Below are 15649 nucleotides of genomic sequence, written 5' to 3'. Positions count from 1 at the left end.
GTTTGGTTTGTTTTAGTCAAAGTGCACTTCTTCTGTTGTGAGGAGGACACTGTTTTGTTTATAAGAAGTGTGTACAATAACCTTTTGAAATTCTGCTCTATCTTAGCACCAGTCTACACTACAAACGTAGGTCAATGTAACTGCGTCACTCAGGAATGTGGACGTTCCATACCCCCTGAATGACAGTTACACCTACCTAACCCTTAGACTAAACAGCATAATGTTAATGGGAGGGCTTTTCCCATTGACATAGCTACCGCTTCTCAGGGAGGTGGAGTACCTATGTCAACCGGAGAAGGTCTCCCATCGGCGTAGGTAATGTCTCCACTAAAGCTGCACCAGGGCAGCTGCAGCTCTGTAAGTGTAGACAAGCCTCTCAGTCTGTTAATCAGAGTAGAATGAACTCAAGGCGGCTCAACAGACTGAGGTTTCATTTCTCACTGATACATGAAGGATTTATACAGGTATAGTTTAAGGCTTCATTTTTCTGAGGTGCGGTATAACAGGTCTGGGCGAAATACAATAGCCTAGCCTTGTGCCCTTCATGGTTATCAACTGGAATCCTACTTCCTGGCAGGTAACTTCTGTGGGGAAATTTCACTCTATCCTTTAAAGTCTGATGGTCCAGTGGTGACGCTGACTTTCATATCCAGTGCTGAAGTGGCTTCAAAAGGATTTGTTTTGACCTACTCTTTCCATGATCTACAACCTGGTAAGTTGGTTACAGATTTGGTTTTGAGTGGAGGAGTGGGAGTGCAGTATAGAGGAAGGTTATGCAAAATGTAAGAGAAAAATACATAGCAGGAGAGTCTCATGACCATTTATAAAAAGAAAACAAACCTAAAGAAGAAGCATTAATGTTCAGACAATATCTGGAAGATGTAAAGCACTACGAGAGAGAGAGAGAGAGAGAGAGGCTCCCAACCTATCCATTCCAGAGAGGAGGCTTATTGAGTGTCAGAAATCTGGTTCTAACCCAGTCTCTACTATTTACTAGGTATTGAAGCAATTCACCAAACTTCTGCATCTTCTTTTCCCATCTGTGAAATGAAGGTCTCTAATTAACAGTCTAACCAATGTACTGTATCTTCCAGTGACCCCACTGATTCTGCTCTGCATAAACTACTAACCCCTATCACCATCCCTACTTGTTGACTTCTTTCACGACTATTCTTTTCCTTTCCCTCTATCCTTATGCACTGAACTCCCTCCCTGAGCTAGTATGCAAGTTCATAGCTTTTCTCCTTCAAATGCCTCCCCGCACCACCAAAACTCACTTCTACTGCACCTACAAGAAACCAACTAACTCATACAGCAGTTAAGGTTGGTTAGTTTTTAAAAAATGATAGATTAAAAAAATCAATTTTTTTAATCACCTTTCTCTTGTAGCCCTGGATTGGAAGCCCTTTGGGGCAGGGACCCTCATCTTTGTGAGGACAACAGCTAGCACACAGTGGGTGCTATGGTCATACTACGAAGTAACTTTTGATACCCTGGGATCAAAGACATCACAGATGTGAAAAATTACTGCTTTGTCCCTTAGGATACTACTTCTGTTTTTCATGAAAGCAAATCACTTTGTGACCACAGCAACCTAATTCATCAGTCCCCCCGACGCCCTGCATTTGTTATGCCACATAACAAAACAAGCCAAATGTTTTGTCCATGTAGAAGGTCAATCCAATATAAATATACTATCAGTTCTGGTAAATGAGCTTATCCTTGTAAATTAACAAAACACAATCATATTTTTAAAACTTCTCCGTTTTTTTTTAATATTACACATTTGGAGACCACATAAGGGAAACTACCTGTCCTTGTGTCAGAGTATGGTTCTTAATGCCTAATCGCTCAAGAGTTCTTGTCTACCCATTGAGGCATTCAGAATTCCTAGTTTATTTGTATGGTGAGTGTAACCATTAATGATAAGTATGGTGACTCTCTCATTTTAGGTTCTGCATTAGGAAAATTGAAAGCTGCTGAAAAAGGTAAGGTCAGTTCTAGGTCTTTCTACCAGCTATGCGGGGAGGTAGATGCAAACAATCAAACCATAAATAGCTTTTCTAAATGTCTCCTGGATTTTATTTGGAGGAGAGGCTCTGTGGTGGTTAACTTCAATACCAGAATGTATCCAATAAAACAGCCAGCTTAGTGCCTTAACAGTTGCCCTTCATTCAGTCTGGGTGGTGCTTCCACAGTTGTTTCTTTAATATCAGCTGGCTGCTTCTTTGTTTCTGTTCCTGCATGATGAATTGTCACACAGGACCAGAGAAGTGCGTTGGTAGCCGGAACATAAAGGAATTCTTAGCTAATCTCAAAGTCAGCCTCAACTCCCTCAGATTTTGAGTGATGGGAAAGGAACTCTATCTGCTTTCCCCCCTTTGCCCTTGCATCCTGGAGTTATGGCTTGATAGCCTAGTCATTTTAGCTGCATGTGACACATCTGGGAGAAAGAAAACACTTTTTTTTTTAAAGCTTGAAAATGTGAACCAAGTGTGACATCCCGTTTTTCCAGACCCTTCCCCATGTCATTCCCAATAGCCTGCAGTTCTCCCTCCCTCACTGCCCCACCAAATGTACCCAGCGTGCACTATCAGTCCCATGCCCACCTTAGTCTTAATCTAAATGTATGTGATGCCAAATTGCTAGTGGTGAAATAACTGAAAGTGACTGTCCTTTCACAGCTATGTAAATGAAATGTACAAGCAAAAGGACTTTGGAGAAGTCTGGAGTAAATAAAGAGTAAAATTTATTTTAAAAATAAGTTAATTCCAGCCCTGCAGCCTGCTCTACTCTACTAAATAAAACTGAGGAAATACATCCATTGGTTTCAATGGGCTTAGCCCAGGGATGTTTTTCCAGGTATGAATCTGTCTAATTAGAAATGTTACTCCTATGGCTGAATTGCACTGGTTGTAGGATCTCAGATAGCTTGGCTTTTGGCTCTTCCAGAGTTCAACACACTTTCCAAATGATGGATCCCTTTTCTTTCTTCTAGAACAGCTCTCCTATATTAAATATACCTGTTAAGGGCCCTGTCTCAAGCTGTGTGGAGAACTACGTTTGCTGGTCAGGTAGATCTTAGTATCAACAGGAGCTTTGTTCAAGCAGAAACCAACAGAATTTAAGTTCCACTCATGGGTCTGCTTGTTTTTGTTATTAGAAAATCATAGGGGATCAGGATTTTTCCAAAGCTGGGTGGAAATTTTTGGATGAAACTTTTTTTTCCACACACCTCCCTCTCCAGCCTCTCCCTCTCCCAAAAAAGGGCTTGAGGTTGACTGAGCCCTTTTGTGAACGTGTATAGAATTAACTGAATTGTTTCAGTGGAGGTGGAGGAGGGAGAGAAATGGAAAAAAATCAAAGCATTTTGTTTCGACATTGAAAATGACTTCATTTTGAATTTTGGTTCAATTTTTGCTTTTGATATGCCAAACGCAAAGAAAATGTTTTTCCTTTTGCGTCTAACAAAATGCTTCCTTTGACTAATTTTTTTTTATCTTCACATCTCCCAGTTATGCCAGTGATCCAACCCCCCCGCCCCCAATCAGTTGTTTGTACAGCTGTAGCATTTTCAGACCATTTTTAATGGATGTTAGAGAAGACTGATTTCTGTCAGGGCAAAATCTTAACCACTGAAACTCTCTCATTTTTCTCTTTAAGGGTGTCCAATCTTGGATCTAATTCCAGTTGGATCTGCTGAGATAACATCTCCTAATTACCCCAACACTTATCCCAACATGCTGAACTGCACCTGGACAGTTTATTCCACTTCAGGAAATAGGTTGAAAGCTGTGATCAGAGACTTGGTAACAGAGAATGCAAGAGACTGCATTTGGGACTCTTTGAACATCTATGATGGCCCAAATCACTCTTCAGGGCTGCTCGGTAGGTTGATCTCTCTCTCTCTCTCTCTCTCTCTCTCCTGCCTTGTCTCAGGGAAGTTGGCCAACATATGATGTGGGGACCATCTCTCTATGTGGGGAACTAAACAAGGTGAGGGAGTGGGAAATCTGAGTTACTGTAGGTTTTCCAAAGGTAATGAGTGCTTCCAGAATTGTTCTACAATTCCTATTGGGTGTGGACTGGGATGGACTCTGAAGAAATTTGAACTCAGGGACTTCTATCTTGAACTATTTGGTGCGGGGGTGGGTAACAGTAAGAGGGAGCTGATATCTCATACTATCTTTCTCTTTCCACTGTTCCTTTGCTAAGTCTTGTGTATCTTTTATGACCTGCTGCACTTTATTCTATTTGTGCATCTGATCTAATATGCAGTTAATGGAACAGATACTACTCCTTTGTTTTGAATAGTGAAGGTAGTCTTACTGTCTGGGCATAAACAGAGTAGGATTGCTTTAGGATGTAAGTGTCTCCTTTTCTTGAGTATGGCTCTTCTTTTTTTAAAAATTCTGTAGCTTTGACAGAGGACCTTTAAGGGCTGAAGCTGTTAGCTTGATAATTAAGGAAGTACTGTGTCTTGTGAAACACAACAATATGGAGGACTTTGTCAAAGCTTTTCCTCAGACAGTTTACTAACAAATGGCCCAGAGCATCTCACAACTGAATATTCTTGAGGAGAAATATTTTCATAGACTCATAGGTCAGAAGGGACCAATATGATCATCTAGTCTGACCTCCTGCACAAGGCAGGCCACAGACCCCACCCATCCAATTTTATAACAACCCCTAACCCAGGACCGAGTTATTGAAATCCTCAAAATTGGTTTGAAGACCTCAAGCTGAAGAGAATCCACCAGCAAGCGACCCGTGCCCCACGCTGCAGGGGAAGGCGAAAAACCTCCAGGGCCCCTGCCAATCCGCCCTGGAGGAAAATTCCTTCCCGACCCCAAATATGGCGATCAGCTAAACCCTGAGCATGTGGGCAAGACTCACCAGCCAGCACCCAAGAAGGAATTCTCTGCAGTAACTCAGTTCCCATCCCATCCAACATCTCCCCACAGACCATTGAGCAGACCTATCTGGTGGTAATCCAAGATCAATTGCCCAAATTAATGATCCTATCATAACATCCCCTCCATATACTTATCAAGCTTTGTCTTAAAGCCAGAAAAGTCTTTTGCCCCTACTACTTCCCTCGGAAGGCTGTTCCAGAACTTCACTCCCCTAATGGTTAGAAACCTTCGTCTAATTTCAAGTCTAAACTTCCTAATATCCAATTTATACCCATTCGTCCTCGTGCCTACATTAGTACTAAACTTAAATAATTCCTCTCCCTCCCTTCCTTTTCACCCTCTCCAGGAAGGATATTAAAATACTCCTGTACTTAAAGTATTATCCCCACATATTGTAGCAGTAGATTTAGCCCAGAGCACTCAGACATGGAGTGACTTTGGGCAAATCATTTAAGATCCTAGCAAAGTTAGCAAAAGAGCTGTAAGTGGACCCCTGCCCCAGGAATCTTCATTGTCATTATAACGTTTTGACATATCTAATTGGCCTGGGTTTTATTTTCAAAACTGTGGCTACGCTAGGAACAAGTTTAGCTCAATTTGACAAACAAATTTGCTTTGTCACTCTGTAAGTGCTCACCTCTTCGTAATTTGCAGCTAGTTTATGTGGCCAAAAAAAGTCTCTCAGCCTGTTATCAAGCAGCAGCTACTTGACTCTACATTTCAAGACGGACAGGTCTGTGGGGAACCGAGGCTTTAAAATTCTGTTTGAAGAGGTGAATCAGTGGCCAGCACAGAAGAGTAGGAGTGGCATAGAACTTGAAAGCAAATGTAAGTAATGCTGTAGGTCTTTCTTCCTTCCAGTCCAAATAGCCTTCTTGTGCCTAAATAGTAGTAGAGGTTTCAAGGAAGGGAAACTTGAATGTATGCAAGCCTGCTGAGGTGACCTGTCTCCTAAAGGAATCATCCTACACTCAGCTGAGGATGCCATGATGGCCAGTTTTCATTCTCAGCTATGGACTTGGTTGTTAATTGTACTAGAGGTATGTTGCTGGGGGGTTGATTTTCAGGCCTCTGCATAATTCCAGTCATGAGTGGATCAAATAGCAATATTCTTACTGAATTAATGTACAAAGCAGAACACTAGAACGTACCTTAGTGGAGGGAGAATACAGTTAACATACCTAATTGGACTTTGGTTCGGACCACCGCACCAAAGGCTTAACTGAAAGAATGGTTCTCTAGATGCTGATTACACCCACAGGAAACCAATAAACTCTTCCATGTCTGCTCATGTCTCTTTGAGAACTCATCCAACAATTCTAAAAGGATGTGTCATCTTCTGTGGCTCTGGATGCAGGCCAGAGGTGTCTGTCACAAGGCTGTGTGATACAAGGCAGTGTGACCCAGGTGCTGGAACTAGGGGTGCTGGTTTCCATCATATATAGGGTTTGCAGTTTTGTTCAATGGCTTTCAGCACCTCTATAAAAATGGTTCCAGCACTACTGACCTGTGGAATGTTCCAGACTATCTTCCATAGAGATCAAAAGAGAGGCTCTAATGTACCTTGTCTGTTACTGTTCTTGATAATTTCCTCCACTACACTTGCACTGCCAATGAAAACAGCTTGACAAGGAATTTTTAACTGACTGTCTTTCCCTTCAATTTCTCACAGGTCCACCTGCTAAGTTAACAGCTTCTGAGGAAAGTAAATATTGTTCATTTAAGGTTTCAACTATCTCTTCTCTCTCACACCAGCCCCTCCCACAGTAAACACCTATTGGAAAATTAATGGTGTGGGAAACAAATGATTCACCCAGTTTTTCAGGCTCTCCCCTCTTAATCTTACCAGATGTACTTGGGGATCTTGGAACTCTTGATAGGATATTGCTTCTGTTTGAGCATATGTCTGATATTTCACTGTCTGGATTTGTATGCATGTTTAGCTTTGTAAAGCTATGACCAGTAAAATATTACTAACAAAATTAAACCGATTCCAGACAAATGTGGTATTCCAGTGGTGGATCCATTCCCAGTGGACAAGTCTGAGATGAACATGAAAGCAGTCAGAGAAGACCCAGGCAAGCCAAGGGTGGTTGGTGGCAGCCCAGCACCTCAAATGTCCTGGCCCTGGCTGATCAGTCTACAGTACGAGAATGAGCACTTCTGCGGAGGCTCTCTGATTGCTGAGAAGTGGGTCCTAACAGCTGGACACTGTAACTTCAGGTGGGCAATGTCTTTAACCCTTCCAACACCACAGTGGCATGTGCTAGCCTGCAGACTTTGGCAGCCTCTAAACCATTGTTGCTCCGTGACAAGCAAAACCACTTCATACTACTTCTTGCTTCACAGCTGTCCCAGAAGTGTGTATTTACCACCTCCTCCCTGCTGCTACAGCCCTTTTGAAAAATCCCAGACAGACACACATTCCTCCTTCTCCTCAAAACATACAATTTCCAGGGATCATCCATCGGGGCACTTGGTGGATACTAAGGTTTAATTCATCTTGGTTACTGGGTGACCAGTGTAATCACCCCCCCTCCCCGTCAGTGAAAATATCCTCCTAAAATAACTTCTGGCACTAATAGGTCTCTACACAGGTTTGCTTCTACACATACAGTAGTATGGCTAGCTTAGTGTGGTGCCTTTGCCAGCCCAAGCCAAAGAGTTAATTATTACACTACATATGAGGGTTAACTAACTTGATGTATGCCCTGGTATCTCTTCACTATTCAGTGGTGGTGAGATTGTGGCAATTGTGCCAAAATTTCATACAAAAGCATTGCGCTGAATTGTCTGACACGACTCCATAACAGAGAGAGACGTAGAATGATTCTTGGAAAGGTTTGGCATTTAGCTGCTGACATAGACACTAAGTTGGCACTGTTGTGTGGCCTGAATATTTGTGTCAACGTAGACTTCAGCAAAACTAGAATCCAGTTCCTGCTCTACTGATTAGTTTCAGAGTAGCAGCCATTTAGTTTGTATCTGCAAAAAGAACAGGTGTGTGTGTGTGTGTGTGTGTGTGTGTGTGTGTGTGTGTGTATATATATATATATATATATATATATATATATATATATATATATATATATATATATATATATATATATCCACATACAGAACATGAAAAGGTGGAAGTAGCCATACCAACTATAAGAGGCCAATTAAGTTAAGCAATTATCAGCAGGAGAAAAAAACTTTTGTAGTGATAATCAAGATGCCCATTTAGTGTCACTAAAACTGAGTTTCGAGAATACTGGACTGCCTTGTTTAAAAGTACACATGAACAGTAGTGCATTTTGGAAACTGAAGGTTGATCTCTACATTTTTTTTACAATATGGTAACTGATTGTTTTGGGTAGAATTTTCAAAAGCATCTGTGTGACTTAGGAGCAGAAGTTCCATTAAAAATCAATCAGATTTATGCTTCAAAGTCATACAAGTGCTTTTGAAAATCTCATCTATCATCTTAAGTAGAATTTTTGTATATGGAGGTTTTGTTTCTTAAATGAACTGAAAATGTGTGTTCTGTTTTTCCTTGCCCAGTGCTCAGACAGACAGGATAGTTCTGGGAAAAACATATTTGTTGCCAGACATAAAAGACAACAACCCTGTGCTTGTGAAAGCTGTGCACACACACTATAACTTCGGTGGATTTCCTTCCAGCAATGATCTCTCTCTCTTGGAACTGGAGAAACCCATCAAACTAGGTACTATCTGGAGTCCAGTTTTTGTACTACAACTCTAGCTGTGTCTGAGTATGTGGTGTGGGATTGGCATGCTCCACTGAAAAAGTTTTGATCCAAGACATGCTGTCTGATAAATATATGTAATAATATAACTCTGTTCTCTTCAGTAGCCATTAGGAACAGACTATCTGGATAAGCTCATGGGGAGCCTGATCCAAAGCCACTCCCATATTTAAAATAGTATTTAAAATACTAAATTTAGAAGAACCAAGAGTAGGTACATAATTTCCATTATAAGGCCCTTCCTTTTTCTCACTGCCTAAAGATTTGCGCGTATAACTCTCTGGCACTAACAGGTACATATACCTTTTTCTTTTGAAGCGAAGTATATTGCTTTGAACAAAGTATCTTGTTTGACACAGCAAGTTAGCCGCGTTCAGAATTTAAAGGAATAGTGTGTTTCTTTACCACTCTACCAAATATCTTCTTAACTGTGTATATAGAGACAGTCAGAGAATATCCATCCATGGTTAAACATAGATTTAATTCATGAGTGTTTGTTCCAAAAAATATTAATGTTACAGCTCGGTCAACAACATAGTGGAGGAATAGAAACATGGTGTAAATGGAGTTAGTACCCGCTAATATTGAACTTTGAGTGAGTGAACCATGGACATTGCTGTACATCCTCTTTGTGTGCTGTTGCTAATGCAGATCAAGCGCCTCTTTCCCTCAATCCATTGAATCACTGTGTAGCTAGGGGGAGATGGGTCCACTAGTGAAGGTTTTTTGTGACTTGCTTGCATGACAGGGAATTGTGACTGATTTAGGAGTGTGTACTTGCTTGAGTTCTGCAGGAAGCCTAATTAAGTCTCCAACTTGGTTTCTCTGTCAGTGTTTCAGAAGTCTCCCTCCCTCCCTCCCTCCTTTATCAGACCAAAGTAAAGTGATGTCAGCCATATTGTGGTATGGTCACTAGGCCGAGACTTAATATTGCGAAAGACCCACATTTCATGTAATTGTGACTCTTTAAAATGGTTCTCTCAGGCATTCAAACAGTCTGTGGGGAAAACCTAAACAATACTAGAGCCCATATGGTGCACTGATTTGTTTCATGGAATACTGGGTTGTTTGGTTTTGGGGGAAGTGGTGACTAGGAGAAAAGGGATTAGAAAAACGAGATGGCTTAAATAAAAGAAGGAAAACTATACCAAATACTGACCTGATTCTTTTCTATTCAGGAGACGCTATAGCAATAATTTGCTTACCAGACAGAGATGAAGAAATAAGCATTGATGCAAGATGCTTAACAGCAGGATGGGGAGCAACAGAACCGGGTAGTAAGTACATGTTACTTCTATAATACTAAAGAAAACCTATGCAGTCCAGAGCCTTGTGAGAGCTTAGCTGCTTGTTGCCTTCTAAACTCGGTTCACTTTTTGTTTCCAGTATTGCCCAGATGTGTAACACATTTTCCAAACAGAAAAGGTGTAGTGACTGTCCCAAAAAGCTCACTCTGTTAAAACATAGGGTAGGGAAAGGGTAACAACAAACTTTTAATGTGGTGAGACAACTCTCATGGTATCTAGATAATTCTGATCTCCTTGACCCTTGTCAAATGGTACGTTGGTCATGTTAGATGATCTCCACTTGTAGGGGAGGAGCTGGTGTTAAACCCCTAATTACTCTTGAATGATAGTACAAGAGAACCAGGACAGTTGTTTGGTTTTTTGTGGGGGGTTTTCCACTGGCTTTTCCCTGGCACGGGTTTATTAACATGCTCAGTGTTCTGTTGGCTCACTGCATGCATGTGTAACTGAGCTACAGGAGAATGGGGCTTTGTCCCCATTCAACGGCTGGTCCATATAGTGCTTCCTGTGAATGGACTTAATTCATGCTTTAGCTCAGTTGACCTTCAGCTATAATTTTAGCTCTCGGGGTCCAGGGTTCAAACTCTGCTGCCACAGGTGCAGTGAATTATACCTGGCTGTGTGAATGGAGGGGAATTCTTTTTCTCTGAAGTCACACATGGAATCTTATTCTATGGAATGTGTTGAATGTGCATATGAAATGATGCAAGGTTCTAAAACCGTGTGTAAATAGAAATAATTTCTGCAATAGTAATCCCCAAATTGTAGTGTCAAGAGATGCCTGGCATGGCTGAAGAGGTTAAAGGATAACTGACATAGTACACGTCTTAAATATGTAACCTCTTGTCATCCTGCCTCAATGGCATGTCTCCGTGCATTCCTTTGTTTTCACTAGAGGATGAATACTCCATCAGACTGCAGCAGACAAATATACCTCTCCTTTCCAATGAGGCCTGTGTGAGCTATTGGGGACAGGATATTAAAAATACCAACATTTGCGGTGGAGCTGCCGGAGCAACTGCTTGCTCGGTACGGACCTGGAGGGGGGGTATGAATACATTTTTCCAGGCTACTACTGGTGGCACAAATTTAGCTACATAATCGGCTCCTGGGGACTATGGTAATACTACTAATATATCATTGAAGATCAGAGTTTGAAACAGTACCCTTGTAATTCAGCTGATCTAAATATTTGTGAGCTGATTAAAAAACCCTTTTTACTCTCTAGTAGCAGCAAGTAACTTTTTTTTTTCCTTTTTACAGGGAGATTCTGGAGGGCCACTGATATGCATAATAAATGGGTATTATAAGCTGATCGGCATTGTGAGCTGGGGCAGTGATAATTGCCATCCAAAGTCACCAACGGTTTATACCAGAATTTCTGCTTACAGGGACTGGATTTCCTCAGTCACTAATGGAAAAGTGTGATTCCTGAACTGAACTCTTATTTATTCCTTTTTAAATGGGGAGGAATTTGTGAAATATGCCTGGTAAAAATCCCCAATAAATACGGCAGCATCTGTCACATACTCTGATTTTCTTTAAACCGCTAAAGTGACTGTGTTAATGCTCAATCTCAGCTGCCTCCTTCTAATGGTAAATCTAACACTGGCAACTCTAGCATGAAAAATCCATCTCCCAAAAGGTGTACATATGTGAATACACATCTCTCCTTACATGGTTAGCATTGCCATTATTAGGGCCAAATTCTCTGCTGGTTTAAATTAGTGCAGCTCTTCTGAAGTCAAAAGAACTACGTTAATGTACAAACAAAATGTGTGCGTTTAAATATATATATTTAGCATGGCAATGTTCAGCTGTTGTTTCGTTGACCACGCCCAGAACTTTTAGATCCACTATTCCCAAAAGAATAGTACAGATCAGCTGATCAGATTCAGTTCAGGATCACCGCTGTACTTAACACACTGCACTTAGATCATCTTATTGAAACAAAGGGGCTTGTCTGGTAGAAGTAAAAGTGGAGATAATGAAGAAGCATCTTGACCAGCTGTTCCAGGGTAAAGGAGCCTAGAAAAGGTGGGAAAAGCACAGACATGGAAGCTGCTGACCATGTCCCTTCCCAGTCATTACTATTCATAGGAAGATGATGTAAATGAAAACACTGTAGAAGGTAAACCTCAACAATCCAATGAGGAACAAGAGTGTGGTGTACCTCCTGCTGCTACTGGTCTTGTCCCCCATGACCTCCCACTTCAGTGGCCATTCTGGGCATGCTGGGTGATGCACGGTTGGTCTGGCAATTGGAGGGAATCAGTTGTCAGCAATTGTAACAGGATATGAGGTGCAGCTCTATGGCTGTTTGTTTTTTTTAATTCTTCAAGTTGAGAGGATGGGGTGGATCTGCTCCATTTACCAGGGGGGTTTTCTCCTCTCATAAACCCTTTATAGAGGGGAGGGAAGGGGACTAAAAGAATTACCTTGGCAGGAAAGGATCTGTGAAGGAATAGGATCCAGAGATCTCTAAAATACAAGGTTCCCCCCACTTCTCTATGTTAAAGGTGAAGATGACTAGCTGGAAGAAATTACTGCAGCTACATAGCATCACGACACTTCATTTAGCTAACAGGCTTTTGTTTCTGTATTGAGAAGTCTGTTTCTTGCTGTTAGTTTTAAGATTAAGTTAACTAGATTCATGAACTCGTGTTCTTGCATCTTCAAAGTGTTTTCTGTGCATGTCTCTTGTATCTGATAGTGCGTTTTCATTACTCCACCCAGTGCTAAATGCTCATCCTGTCAGATGCTTCCAGCCATGCCATACACGCAGACCTCCTACACCACTAAAAACAAGTATTAAAAACTACTACAGCTGAAAAGAGTAGTGTGTGACTAAGACACAACTAGGCCTTTTGTCTGACTGCTGTCTGTACCGCCAATGCCAAATATTTAAAAAATCATGAGTCAGACCCTCTCAAAATTATGAGATTGGCTTAAAAACAATACATTTAGGGCTCTTTTATTTTCCTTGTGGTTTAAGATTCATGTTTTTAGCCCTTCTAATTAGGGAGAAGAGCTTGAAAAAAAAATTCCCCTACAAAAGCTGAGATTCTCACAGTAACATGACTCTGGGGCATTAAGAAAACCCCCCAATAGGAGACTATCTCTACAATCATGAGTAGACCATATTGTGTGCTCAGACACTACTAGAAGTCTCCTGTCTGTACAGGCAGCTGCCATTTTTGTGTTATAAAAGAAAAATGCCCTGTTCACACGCTGTCATGGAGATCTCCTGGAGACTTGACTTTTCTGTTTTGATTTCTTGTTTGCCCTTTACCTACAATGAAAGTAATTTAGGCAAGTTACATGGCTGCTTTGATATATGCAAAGCAAACACTGAACTTCAGAAATTGGAGAGAGATTTCTGAATGACTAGTTTAGATTGATCCTTATTGATTCTGAAGTCAGATCACTTGCTTCCAGATACCAAAACATACATGGAGAGCATGTGATTCTGACAAAAGGTCCATAAAGGACAGCAGCTTACACTCCTTTTTGTACAAAATTTTCAGATGCAGGAGACTTGGTGTTAATCACTTCTATTGGAAGGGAGGGGGATCTAATTTTTCTTTCACTTCAGCATATAACCTGCTCCTTGGATCATAAAGTCATGTGACCTTACAAAAGTCCCTCTGAATACTTTCACTAGCTAGGAGGTAAGCCAGCTCCCCTTGGCCAGTGCTGAGCTCAGATGCCTTCTTGGCTGTTATCGGTAGCTGCAGTTTCAGGAAACAAGACGCCTAGTATGGTGAGAGACTTCTTAGAAATCCCTAACCAAATAGCTGTTTTCTCCTGAAGAAAGTAAATAGGAACAATTGGAAGCTGTGGAAGTGCCCTACTAGATACTCAAGGTTCCTGCTCAATATTCAGGATCCTGGACCTGTTCCTTTTAATGTTCCAGGTGGCTTGCTGTGTGTGTGTGTGTGTGTGTATGTATGTATGTATGTATTTTATTTGTAAGACAAAGGCCTTGCAAGAGTGACTTTTTTTAAGACTCAGAATAATAGAACACTGTATAGATCTAAAAATTAACATATCGATATGTTTTTTGAAACAAATTACTTGGAAAATAATTTATTCTCTTCCTTACTAGCCAGGACCTGAGCTCAGGACTCTAGATTTCCTCTACTTTAGCTGATGACCTTACACCTAAAGGAAAGGTAAGGAAGACACACAAATGATCTGATCTTCAGAGATGTTACGCACCTACCACTCTCATTGAATTCAGTGGGTTTATTCATGTGAGCAACTTTTGGCCAGAAAAGAAGCTAGTGTGCTGGAAGCTAGTGTCAATTGGAAGTTGACATACAAGCGGGAGGTTGGGAGAGAACCCTCTTCTGTTTGTGAAAATAGGAAGTTCTTGGTTGAAAGGTTTGGTTTGGTGTCTGTATGTAAAACTGTGCAGAATGTGTGTGTATTTATATATACACATACACACCCATTTTCTCCCTTGTTAATTATATTAGATACACTGTCAAGTTTAGAGCAAAACTGAAAGCTATTCTCTCTGTACAACATCTTCTGAATGCAGCTGACGGACAAGGAATTTTACCTGAAGAAATACTGCAGGCTTACTTATGCTTTCTCTCCTCCAAACCTGCTTGCTGCAGTTTTAATGCCTAGTCATTTCTCTCACCCTTTTAAACAATGCAGTTTTTCACCATGGCTATTTTCCTGTTACGTTTAGGATAAAATTTCCAAAACATCTATGTAACTTTGGAGCTTGCACCCGATTTTCAAATGTGACTTTAGATGATGTAGGAGCCGAAGTCACTTCTGAAAACGAGGTGTAAGCTCCAAAGTCGCTTAGATGCTTTTGGATACTTTTACCCTTCTTCTACTGGACAATCACTTTTAAAATTAGCCTGTGCTGATAGGACTTTGCTGTGGAAAAATTTTTAGGGGATTGCTAACTATTCCTGAATCTACAGGGTCTAAGCCATATTACTTGAAAGCATAGCAAAAACTTACTGCTGATTAGCAGCTCTTCAATTTCATGTTGTTATAACCTTATTCCCAGATCTGGACCTTAGCGTCCAAAATATGGGGGTTAGCATGAAAACCTCCAAGCTTAGTTACCAGCTTGGACCTGGTACTTGCTGCCACCACCCAAAAAATTAGAGTGTTTTGGGGCACTCTGGTCCCACTGAAAACCCTTCCCTGGGGACCCCAAGACCCAAATCCCTTGAGTCGCACAACAAAGGGAAATAATCCTTTTTCCCTCCCCCCCTCCAGGTGCTCCTGGAGAGATACACAGACACAAGCTCTGCGAATCCAAACAGAGTGACTCCTCCTCTCCGTTCCCGGTCCTGGAACAAAAAGGGCTTTCCTATTCCCCCAGAGGGAATGCAAAATCAGGCTAGCCAATTCAACACACACATAGATCTCCCCGATCTCTTCCTCCCACCAATTCCCTGCTGAGTACAGACTCAATTTCCCTGAAGTAAAGAAAAACTCCAACAGGTCTTAAAAGAAAGCTTTATATATAAAAAAAAAAAAGAAAAAATACAAATGTTCTCTCTGTATTAAGGTGATACAATACAGGGCAATTGCTTAAAAGAATATTGAATAAACAGCCTTATTCAAAAAGAATACAAATCAACGCACTCCAGCACTTATATTCATGCAAATACCAAAGAAAAGAAACCATATAACTTAC

The 15649-nt window shown here is 41.1% G+C and overlaps 1 protein-coding gene across 1 annotated transcript in view; it reads left to right on the top strand.

Annotated features, from left to right (window-relative positions):
• Nucleotides 1–11500, top strand: part of OVCH1 (ovochymase 1) — a 60565-nt gene extending 49065 nt beyond the window's left edge. The window contains exons 29-37 of the mRNA XM_030549263.1: nt 578–712; nt 1953–1988; nt 3664–3888; nt 5571–5744; nt 6914–7139; nt 8463–8626; nt 9847–9945; nt 10871–11004; nt 11239–11500. Of these exons, the coding sequence (XP_030405123.1) occupies nt 578–712; nt 1953–1988; nt 3664–3888; nt 5571–5744; nt 6914–7139; nt 8463–8626; nt 9847–9945; nt 10871–11004; nt 11239–11403 (1358 nt within the window). The 3' untranslated portion in view covers nt 11404–11500. The remainder of the gene's footprint in view (nt 1–577; nt 713–1952; nt 1989–3663; nt 3889–5570; nt 5745–6913; nt 7140–8462; nt 8627–9846; nt 9946–10870; nt 11005–11238) is intronic.
• The last annotated feature ends 4149 nt before the right edge of the window (nt 11501–15649 follow it).

The sequence above is a fragment of the Gopherus evgoodei genome, chromosome 1 (genome assembly GCF_007399415.2).
Source record: "Gopherus evgoodei ecotype Sinaloan lineage chromosome 1, rGopEvg1_v1.p, whole genome shotgun sequence".
NCBI classification, from domain to species: Eukaryota; Metazoa; Chordata; order Testudines; family Testudinidae; genus Gopherus; species Gopherus evgoodei.
The sequence above is the reverse complement of the archived record's forward strand: the minus strand, read 5'-3'. Positions and strand labels throughout refer to the sequence as shown.